The sequence below is a fragment of the Aquarana catesbeiana genome, linkage group LG09 (assembly GCF_042186555.1).
Source record: "Aquarana catesbeiana isolate 2022-GZ linkage group LG09, ASM4218655v1, whole genome shotgun sequence".
NCBI classification, from domain to species: Eukaryota; Metazoa; Chordata; class Amphibia; order Anura; family Ranidae; genus Aquarana; species Aquarana catesbeiana.
Window position 1 is genome coordinate 258,833,925 of NC_133332.1, and position 12,138 is coordinate 258,846,062.

The following is a 12,138-nucleotide window of genomic DNA, read 5'->3' on the forward strand; positions in this document are numbered from 1 at the left end:
ACTTAAAGACCATGCCTTTTTGTGACATTTGTTGTTTACAAGTAAAAATCTGTGTTTTTTGCTAGAAAATCACTTAGAACCCCCAAAACATTATATATTTTATTTTAGCAGAGACCATAGAGAATAGAATGGCAGTCATTGCAATATTTTATGTCACACTGTTTTTGCACAGCGGTCTTTCTTTTTTGGGAAAAAAATACACTTTAATGAATTAAAAAAAGAAAAACATTAAAAGTCAACCCAATTGTTTTGTATAATGTGAAAGACGATGTATAAACATATACCTAACATGTCACGCTTTAAAATTGCGCACGCTCGTGGAATGGTGACAAACTACAGTACTTAGAAAATCTCCAAAGTCGAAGAGTTAACATTTTTTAAAGGTTACCCGATCACAGTTACAGAGGGAGTCTAGTGCTAGAATTATTGCTCTCGCTCTAACGATTGTGGCGATACCTCACAGGTATGGTTTGAACACCATTTACATATGCGGGCGCGACGTATGCGTTCACTTCTGTGCATGAGATGGTAGGGATGGGGCGTTTAGAGGAGGTGACTTCAGTTCTAATGTTGAGTGCATAAGCAGCCAGCTGGTAGCTGTGTGACTTGGCAAATGTCAGGGACATGTCGGTGGCCGTCGGGCTAACATGCGTGTGCGCAGGTGCACGAGGGGCTTTTCCAGGGCAGTTCAGCTGAATTCCCCACTCGGGGGCGCCGGCGCGCACCCGCGTGCACCTGTCTTTGGCGCCAAAGACCCTTTAAAAGGCTGTCAGATCCTTCCATCAGGTGCTGTTCGTCTGCAGCTCTGCACCTGAGTTCCTGTATCCTGCCTGTTGTTATTATCTGCTATTGACCCGGCTACGTCTGACCATTCTTCTGTCTCCAACTCGACCCAGGCCTGCCTGACCTTGCTTATATCTTGTGACCTGTTGCCGAACACCTGCCTGCCTGACTATTCTGTGATCATTCCTTCTGCCATATACCTGCCTGATCTCCTGCCAATACGGACTGTTTGACTCTGCTTTGCCTGTGTCCTGTGACGCTTCTTCCAGCCTGCTCTTCCAGCTCCTGGTTCTGCTGCTGCCATATCATCCACCTGTCTGCTTACGGATCCACTTCTGCCTGTCAGCATCCGCAGCCCAGCCATCCCGGAGGGACGTCTTCTCCAGCTCCTGTGTTGACCACAGCAAGAACCCGCATCAGGCACTCCTACCCACTGTGCTCAAGAGACCACTGTTCCCACTCCAGTGGCTCCTGAACCAGCGCTTAAGAGAGGTCTCCTTCCACCAGTTGGGCTCAACTACCAGGTACCTAACAGCAAAGGTGACGGAAGGCCCTGCTAGTGAAGGAGCCTGTGTGCTTAGGCTCCTTCCCTAGTGACCAGAACCCCAATTCTCAGTCAGACTCGAGGCATGGGGTGTCCTAGGCACCCAGTCTGGAAGTCACGGAAGACGGTGTGAGGCCTTGGGAAAAGAGTAAGCACAGGATATGTACAAGAGTTAAGCTCTCTAGTTATTCAAGTGTAATATATGAATCATTGTTACTGGGTAACTGTGATGGGTAACTGTGCTGATGGAGTCCGGTATATGCTCAGCGGTACCAGCTCAGAAATGTTGCACAATACAAAGAGATGAGTTATGAAGTATATTAATGAATGAGTTAAAAACTTGTGCCACGGTTTACAAGGTATTGTGTTCTTGCGGGGAAGCATCACTTTTAAGTTGGAGTGTTGCCTTAATGCCAACCTTGCAATAATTGGCAGCCTCAGCCTGCCATTGGGGACACTAGTGAGCATACTCTTTGGGTCCCCACTTGAGTGCAGTAAGCCCCACCTAGCAAGTACATTTGGATAATTCAAAGATAGCAAATCTTAGAAGGGGGTTTATGTTGCTTGGTTAATCTCAGATCTATTAACAGCATGCAATGCTAATTTGTAGCTTCTAAAGAAGCCTTTTCCAACCTTTTACCCCAGAGGAATCCCTTAAAAAAATTTCAGGGGGAACAATTATCAAATCCAATTCATTGGGGGTCAATGGGGCAAATGCCCCCTACATTCATTGGTTTCATGCTGCTGGTTTTGCCAAATGGTATTGGCCCTGGAACTATGCAGACTCCATCAGATGGGAGGCTAATCAGCCACAGCTAAATAAACACCTGGCAACCTCAGAAGAAACCCAGGGGTTTAATGGTTGAAGGTGGGTTTTCTAGAGCAAGCAAGATGCTTTATTATATCAAAAGAGGTATAGGCTCCATATTGAGTAATATATATTTTAATTTTTTAATTCTTGTACTTCTGATGATCGATGCTCCTCACGCTGTTGCAGACAGCAGGCATCTATATTTTTAGGAGGAACCTGATACACTGGTGGGACCTCAGTTAGCACCTATTGATGACCCTACTCCCTATCCCTTATGCTCCTCTATACCACTCACCCCAACCTCTCAATTCTTAGCCCCATCTCTGTACATCTTCAAATAAATACTATTCCCCCTGCTTTCTTACAGCCACTATACCCATTTAGACATTTCATATCACTTGGGAAATCTCATCTCTTTTCTGGGGGCCCTTACTCACTGTCCAGCTATTCCAAAGCTCCTGCCCCTCTCACACCATCTCGACCAGTCTTTCTCAACCAGGGATCCATGGATCCCTAGAGTTCCTCTGTAGGTTACCAGGGGTTCCTTGAGCAATGAGCAACTTCTCAGATACAAAACCACTGACAACAATGATCTTATTAGCTATCTGTAATGGGGAGGGATTCTTCCCAATGATGGCAAATGTAAAAAGCATTCTTCTCAATAACCATTGTGATAATAATCAGTGAACTGTAGATATAGCAATTATAAACAGGGGTTCCTTGAGACCAGAAAGTTATTTCAAGGGTACCTCCATGTTAAAAAAAAAAAGGCTAAAGAAAGGCTGATCTAAACCATTTATAGGTTCCAACCACCATGACCACTCCATAGGAGTCCCTATGAACTTTTTTGGTATAAGATTACACCATAATCATGTCTGTTATACAGCCTGTAACAATCATACATGGCTTCACCACAAGCACGTCAGTGCTCGACACTAGGATTTCCATTATATTCAATAGTGCCTGTTCACATCTGGACATAGTGTTGCTTGAAGCTTGTCTTTGAAAAAGTCTAAGAGCTTCTTTTGGTGCAGAGTGTTTTGTCCTCAACATACTTCAATGGGAGCACCATGTGGTCACCATGTCACCTTGAGGAAGAGACCCTGTGCAACCCCAAAATATTGGCTTCATAGGATGCATGTGATTTTGCACTAATCAAAGTGTATGTTATTTGTATGGCTCATCTTTCTTGCTGTGGCCTATATGGCACCTTCTGCTAGTATCACTAAAAACACCCACCGAACACCATTGTCGAACACTGGGGTGGTCACTAAGTCGCATTGAGAAAGGATCACCTGCATGGCCCTAAAACATTGGCTTCATACGGCACATGTGACTTTGCACTAATAAAAGTGTATGTTATTTGCATCAAAATGCTGATGATGGGTTATCTTTCTTACTGTCGCATACTTGGCACCATCTGCTAGTGTCACTACAAGCAGCTACCGGCCACCAAGGTCAAACACTGTTATGCCGCGTACACACGAGTGGACTTTTCGATGGACTAGGTCCAACAGTCTTTCCGATGGACTTTGCAGCGTACGTCCACCGGACTTTCAAACGAACGGACTTGAACACACACGATCACACCAAAGTCCGACGGATTCGTACGTGATGACGTACGACCGGTCTAAAATATGGAAGTTGATAGCCATTAGCCAATAGCTGCCCTAGCGTCGGTTTTAGTCCGTCGAACTAGCATACAGACGAGCGGATTTTTCGACCGGACTCGAGTCCGTCGGAAAGATTTGAAACATGTTTTATTTCTAGGTCCGTCTGACTTTTGGGGAAAAAAAGTCCGCTGGAGCCCACACACGGTTGAATTGTCTGACGGTGTCCGGTCCGCCAGACAAAGTCTGCCAGAAAGTCCGCTCGTGTGTACGCGGCATTAGAAGTGCAGCCTATACCTATATTGCTGCATCAAAAATGTGTAAAATGCTCAGGTAAAGAGAATTTTTGACAGTTTCTTTAGTCAAGTAACTAGCTTTCCATTGGCTACAAAAAAAAATAAAACCTCAAGCCTGAAATGCGTTCATAAACATACAAAAATGCCTGTACAAACACTCAGCTTCTGCTGAAAAATGCTCAGCTTAGACCTGTAACATGATATTATATTTTTTACTGTAATATTAGCCATTTTATATTTTAGCTAAACGTTGGTAATACTGTATGGACAAAGGTTGCATAATAATGTGTCTTTATATGTTTTTACTAGCAGTCAGCCTTCACCTTTCCAGGTCAACTGCGATTTCATGCATCAGAAATGCCGTCTTCTACACATCAGGATCTTCTGCATAATGGATTATTTTTTTAGATTATGAAATATTTAATGAATCTTACAGGAGATTTAAGTGGTCTTTTTAGATTGACTGAAAACAGATTCTTGTCGCATTCACAGGGCCAAATTAGTGAATTAGTCAAATGTACGCAGTAAGTATTTATTTTCTCTTGCTTGAAAAGCGTACGTTAGAAATATTTCCCCATTTCCAGCTACCAAGGCAGTCTTCACATAAGATCATTTCACACTTGTGTGTCAAATTCCACCTACCGACCTAACTCACCTCTCATGAACGACAACAGAATTGCACTAGCTTGTGTATGGGAGTCACCCATAAAGAGTAAACTATGGGGACTTTACTTTAGGTCTAATATATTTAAATAGCATACAGGCACTATATTTACTTAATTCTACAATGGCCAATTATTTCAGAGACTATCAGAATCCAATCAAGTCTACTAGTTTTTCTACCAGCAATGTGCATGCATCGCATTCTGTAAGAAATAAAGCAGTATCCCTCTTTTTTTTTTTTTAAACGCCTTTAATTATTTCCTTTTTTTTTTTGCTGGGGCTTTTTAAAAAAACAAAAAACTATTTTTCTATATTAGCATTTGCAGGGAAGAACTGGGTCACCCTAGGTTGTAGACCATGACATTGCATATTGCGTTTTAAGTGTTTTAGCTAGTGGTCTAACTGCCTTTTACCTAATAATATCTACACAGAGGGTTTGTGTGACTGTTATTGACATTAGATTGTTAGCTCTGCAGGGCTGCATAAAGAGTGGTCAACTGTCATGCAATACTATTTAATAAAAACATCTATCTACCTAGATCAGGGGTCTCAAACTGGCGGCCCTCCAGCTGTTCCCATTATGCTTCTGCCTGTGGGAGTCATGTATGTAACTGTCAGCCTTGCAATGCCTCGTGGGACTTGTAGTTTTGCAACAGCTGGGGGGCTGCCAGTTTGAGACCCCTGATCTAGATTTATAGCGAGACGTATACTATATATATATATATATATATATATATATATATATATATATATATATATATATATATATAATATATATATACACACATTATATTACCAAAAGTATTGGAAGCCTGCCTTTACACACACACATGAACTTTAATGGTGTCCCAATCTTAGTCCGTAGGGTTCAATATTGAGTTGGCCCACCCTTTGCAGCTATAACAGCTTCAACTCATCTTGGGTAGGCCGTCCACAAGGTTTAGGAGTGTGTCAATGGGAATACTTGACCATTCTTCCACAGAATCCCATTTGTGAGGTCAGGCAGTGATGCTGGACAAGAAGGCCTGGCTCGCCTTCTCCACCCTAATTCAGCCTAAAGGTGTTCTATCGAGTTGAGGTCAGGACAGTCAAGTTCCTCCACCCCCAACTCTCTGATCCATGTCATTATGGACCTTGCTTTGTGCACTGGTCAAAATCATTTGGTGGAGGGGGGGATTATGGTGTGGGGTTGTTTTTGGGGGGTTAGGCTTGGGCCCTTAGTTCCAGTATAGGGAACTCTTAGGGTATCAGCATACCAAGACATTTTGCACAATTTCATGCTCCCAACTTTGTGGGAACAGTTTAGGGATGGCCCCTTCCTGTTCCAACATTACTACGCACCAGTGCACAAAGCAAGGTCCATTAAGACATGGATGAGCAAGTTGGGGTGGAGGAACTTGATTGACCTGCACAGAGTCCTGACCTCAACCCGAAAAAACACCTTTGGGATAAATTTGAGCGGAGACTGCGAGCCAGGCCTTCTCGTCCAACATCAGTGCCCGACCTCACAAATGTGCTTCTGGAAGAATGGTCGAACATTCCCATAGACACACTCCTAAACCTTGTGGACAGCCTTCCCAGAAGAATTGAAGCGGTTATAGCTGTAAAGAGTGGGCCAACTCAATATTGAACCCTACGGACTAAGACTGGGATGCAATTAAAGTTCATGTATATATACACAGTTATGCTCAAGAGTTTACATACCCTGGCAAAATTTATGATTTCTTGGCTATTTTTCACAGAATATGAATGATAACACAAAAACATTTCTTTCACTCATGGTTAGTGTTTGGCTGGAGCCATTTTCTTATCAATCAACAGGGATATAAAAAGACATCCAAAGAATTGAGAATACAAGTCAGCAGTGTTCAAACTCTAATCAAGAAGTGGAAAATGAGGGGTTCTGTTGAAACCAAACCACGGTCAGGTAGACCAATTAAAATTTCAGCCAAAACTGCCAGGAAAATTGTTTGGGATGCAAAGAAAACCCCACAAATAACTTCAGGTGAAATACAGGACTCTCTGAAAACATGTGGTGTGGCTGTTTCAAGATGCACAATAAGGAGGCTCTTGAAGAAAGATGGGCTGCATGGCCAAGTCACCAGAAGAAAGCCATTACTACGCAAATGCCAAAAGTACCCTGCTTACAATATGCCAAACAGCACAGAGACAAGCCTCAAACCTTCTGGCACAAAATCATTTGGAGTGATGAGACCAAAATTGAGCATTTTGGCCACAACCATAAACGTTTCATTTGAGTCAACAAGGCCTATGATGAAAGGTACACCATTCCTACTGTGCAACATGGAGGTGGATCGCTGATGCTTTGGGGATGTGTGAGCTACAAAGGCACAGGAAATTTGGTCAAAATTAATGGCAAAAAGAATGCAGTATGTTATCAAAAAATACTGGAGGAACATTTGCATTCATCAGCCAGGAAGCTGCGCATGGGACGTACTTGGACATTCCAACATGACAATGACCCAAAACACAAGGCCAAGTCGACCTGCCATTGGCTACAGCAGAATAAAGTGAAGGTTCTGGAGTGGCCATCTCAGTCTCCTGACCTCAATATCATTGAGACACTCTGGGGAGATCTCAAACATGCAGTTCATGCAAGACAGCCCAAGAATTTACAGGAACTGGAGGCTTTTTGCCAAGAGGAATGGGCAGCTTCCTCTTGGACTTCAAGCTGTCATTGATGTTAAAGGGGGCAATTCACGGTATTAAGAACTGGGGTACGTAAACTTTTGATCAGGGTCATTTGTTTCTATTATCATTATGATTTAAAAAGAGTAAACACAGTTGATTGATAATAAATGGCTTCAGCCAAACACTAACCATGAGTGAGAAGAGAGAGAGAGAGAGAGAGAGAGAGAGAGAGAGAGAGAGAGAGAGAGAGAGAGAGAGATCAATGTAGATACATAAAATCAAATGATACGGTTTAAAAAAAAAAAAAAGCTATTGGCTATGTTTTTTTATATTGCTACAGAGACACCGTGTAAACCTTTTAGCATAATTTTCTTCCTTTTTTCCTTTGGCGTTAATAAAATATTGAATTGTTTAAAATTCTATTGATGTCACTCCCCTTTTCAGGATAATAATGTTCACCCACTGGCTGACAATGCAGTGTTGGCGTTGTCACCCTGATGTGCGCACTTCCCATACATAGCTTCAAGTTGATGTGTGGATGCATGACATGCCTGAAAACCTATCTGGTTAATGGGAAGAGGAAGGAGGATTATACTTTGGGACATAAGGGTGATATAACCGGAAGTGACATGCTCTCCCTGCCAATGGCTCCAACTGAGACAGTCAAAAAGTGATCATGTGACTGCTATCTAAAACACAAAAGAATTTACATTTTCTCTTGCAAATTTCAGTGAGTGTTTTTTTTTTTTTTTTTTAGCCCCCCCCCCCCCCTAAAAAAAAATGGAGCACTAGCTGCTAGAATCTGCTGAGCTGTGTTAATTCATATTATTATTATTATTATACAGGATTTATATAGCGCCGACAGTTTACGCAGCGCTTTACAACATTAGGGCAGACAGTACAATTACAATACAATTCAATACAGGAGGAATCAGAGGGCCCTGCTCGTTAGAGCTTACAGTCTAGGAGGGAGGGAGATCCACCAAGTCCATTAAATGTGCTGCTAACAGATTTCGATTTTTCAGGAAAACCTCATTCAAATATAGACTCCACTATTCCACCAATGTACCTAAAGCAGAATTAAACCCATCAATTTATCAGGTAATCAGTTACATTCCTGCCATGCTGGGATACCTGTCACATTTCATTGGGCGTCAAACCATCAAATAGCTGGCGTTAGAACTGATCACCTGTGCAGCACCATGGCAGTTGCAAATCAAACAGAAGCTATGGATGGCAGCTTCCTTGGCTGAAAAGGACAGGAGGGTTTAGTTCCTCTTTAATGAAGTAAATCTGGGGGCTGTCTACCGTATTACAGTTCATAGGCACACCGAAGCTATTCCCATGTTTATGGTCATTATGACCATAGGCGTGCGCACAGGGTGTGCCGGGTGTGCCCAGGCACACCCTAATCACCCTCTGCAGCACAGATTCCCCCTACTGCCCTGGATTCCCACTCCTTCCCTTTGCAGCACTTCTGGCTTCCCTCCTCTCCTCTCCTCTCCTGCCGGCTGTTGCTGCGGAGATGTTTTAGGATGAGTGAGGGAAGGGGCCGGTAAATATGTATTTATCAGCCCCTTCCCTTTCTGAATGAACATGGTGAGTGATGTGAGTAGTAGTGAGTAGTGTGTGTGTGAGCTTTGGGGTGCACACCCTAATGCAATAGGCTGCGCACACCTATGATTATGACCTCTACCTTTGATTGTCATGTGACTGCCTACATAGCCAGCCATAACCGTACTAATAAATTATGTACTAGAACATCTGCTCAGTAGCAGCAGGCATCATATGTGACACAATCTACATAGCACACACATTATATGCCTGTGTATACTGTTAAGTATATATATATATATATATATATTTTACGATCATTTTTAGTAAGATATTGCTGTTTAGTGTATATTATATATATATATATATATATATATATATATACACACACAATATTTTTGTTTTGTGTATACTGTTTTTATTACAATAATATTTTCAGGAAGTTTTGCTATTTAGTGTATCCATGTGTGTACATGTATGTAAGTGTATTGTATGGTATATATACACACACACATACACACACCTATATATATTTTTTTCTATTTTTTTTTTTGCTGCTTACTGTATCCATACGTGTATATATAAGGTAACATATGTATTTATATATCTGTACGTAGGTGTACCGTATGCAATTATTTATTTATTTTTTTCCAGAGCAGATTGTGAAGTTTAGTGTATCCATGTGTGCATATGTATAGAAGTATACTTTATGAAATGGTCAATTATACATATTTCTTTTTTCAGCACACTATATTACAACCATCTACAAAAAGCTACAGTCTACTATAACTCCATAAATCAATTATAGAAATTGATACAGGGTAATACCTACATACAGGGTCTATATGAGCCTACATTGTAGCCCTATATAAGATCCTACATTTGGTATCTTGTCCTGCCCTCTGCAAACAGACATTAAAAACAGCAGGCCAATAAAGGTCAATCCTGACCCCCTGTCCAGCAACTGTGACGGAAGTAATTACCCCCAGGAGATTTGGGTGGGGGGCAGTGAGAGGGTTAATAGGGCGATGTGTAAAGACAGATAATCAGAATGGGGAGGTATATTGATACAGTTACAAGGAAGAATAGAATTTGAAGGTATAATGATACTGTTATAAAAATATATTGATACATTTACATAAAGGAAATTAATCAGAAGATTAATTGATACAGTTGCAATGATAGATGCAATTGGAAGGTATAGTATTACATGTATAAAGAGATATTGATACAACTACATATGGGTAAAGAATAGGAAGGTGTGTTGATTGATACAATCTGAACTAGAAGGTATATTGATACAGTTATAAGGTCTGTATTTTTGTAATTGAGAATGCTGTATATGACCTCATAAGGTACAGTAAAAAAAAAATGTTCTTTGCAATGACTGCTTTTTGGTATACATCTCTCATTTAAAGTACCAAAACCCCCTTTTTGTGACAGTTATAAGGATATATTGATACAATTACATAAACAAATAAAGGTGTGTTGATATAAGCTGAATTTGAAGGTATATTGATACAGTTATAAGGAGATACTGATACAATTACATGGAGGAAAAGAATTTGAAGGGTAATTGATACAGTTATGTGGAAATACTGATAAAATTACATAAACAAAGAATAGGAAGGTGTGTTGATACTTTTATAGGGAGATGTGTATACAAATTGAATTGGAAGGTACATTGATACAGTTACAAGGAAAGATAGCATTGGAAGGTATATTGATGCAGTTATAAGGTGATATTGATACAATTAGATGGAGAAAAGGAAATAGAGGGTTAATTGATACAGTTACAAGGAGGGATAGAATGGAAAGGTATATTAATACTATCACAAGCAGATATGGATACTGTTACAAAGAAGGGGAAGATGATGGGAGAAGGTGGAGCCTAGGAGGGGATGGGAAATGATTAATGATGCCAGTATGTTACTAGAAGCTGCCACTACATAGGATCCCTATTGCCGGTCCTGGAATAAATAATCCCCGGCTATTGTAGACAGGTGGATTGCAGAGGAAGATGGAGGGATGGAGAGAAGAAGGGATGGGGTGAGTGTAAAGGGAGGAGTTAGGATCACAGAGATGATTGATGTTGCAGTATGCCATGGGGAGCCATCTGGCCTGATTATGGGGAGCATGCGGACTGGATGGGGTACCAGCCATACAATGCAGGGGTCAGGACCAGCATTATCCAAGGACCGACAATACAAGGGGACTGATGGCACAGAGGACAGGGATGGATCTGGTGCATGATGCAGCCACACATCCGCAGCAGCCAGGGAGGGGTCTAATCCACAGACAAGGACAGCACAATAATAAGACATTGGGGTCCCCGGGCCCCCCACCTCCCCTCTACCCCAAATATTCATCTTACTTTCTCCCACCACCGCCTTGAGCCCGCTGGGTGCCATCCTGTCCCGGTCCAAGCGCTAAATCTGATCCAGGAGCTGTGCAGAGAGGAGAAGGCTGCTGTCAGCTGATTGCAGGGGATGGGGTGGAGAGAGGGAGGAGGGAGCACTGTGCTACTGCTGATGATGCTGATGGTGAAGAGGAGGGGGAGAGGATGGAGCACATATCAGCTGACCATAATACAAGAGGAAAGAGCATCAATAGGGAGGGGATGCTGCAGGAGAGAGCAAGAAGGTGGGGTGACATCTTGGATCAGGTGTCACCAGGACCCCCTCTCTTCTTCTGCCTCCTCCTGTCCATTCTATCTCTACTGCTCATTGTCACCCAGCACAATGTTCTCATTTATTAATAGATCTCCATAAAAATTAAAAAAAAAAAAAAAAAAAACACCCTGCTCTCTGGCTCTATGGTTTTAAACCTATTGTGCCCCATTCTCAACCTTTCTAACATGGAGGAACCCTTTGAAATAATTTTCTGGGCGCAGGGAAACCCTGCTAATAATGACTATATCAGCATCTCATGGTACATGAATGTGATGATCATTAGGAAGAATACTCCTTACATTTGTGGTGGTTGAAAGAATCCACCCTTAGATGTAGCAACAAAAAAAAAAAACACTGATCGTTCACCTCAGTGGCCATAGGTGTGCACAGCCTATTTCATTAGGGTGTGCACCCCAAAGCTCAAACACACACTAATGATCACTCACAATGTTCATTTAGAAAGTGAAGGGGCCAGTAAATTACATATTTACTGGCCCCTTCCCCCACTCACCCTAAAACATCCCCTTAGCAATAGCCGGTGGGAGAGGAGAGA

The 12,138-nt window shown here is 41.9% G+C and overlaps 1 protein-coding gene across 2 annotated transcripts in view; it reads right to left on the reverse strand.

The window, feature by feature from the left end:
• STXBP1 (syntaxin binding protein 1) overlaps nt 1-11,458 on the reverse strand; it is a 69,070-nt gene extending 57,612 nt beyond the window's left edge. For both annotated transcript variants that reach the window (XM_073600273.1, XM_073600272.1), the window contains exon 1: nt 11,288-11,458. In XM_073600273.1, the coding sequence (XP_073456374.1) occupies nt 11,288-11,324 (37 nt within the window). In that variant the 5' untranslated portion in view covers nt 11,325-11,458. The remainder of the gene's footprint in view (nt 1-11,287) is intronic.
• Nucleotides 11,459-12,138: the final 680 nt, after the last annotated feature.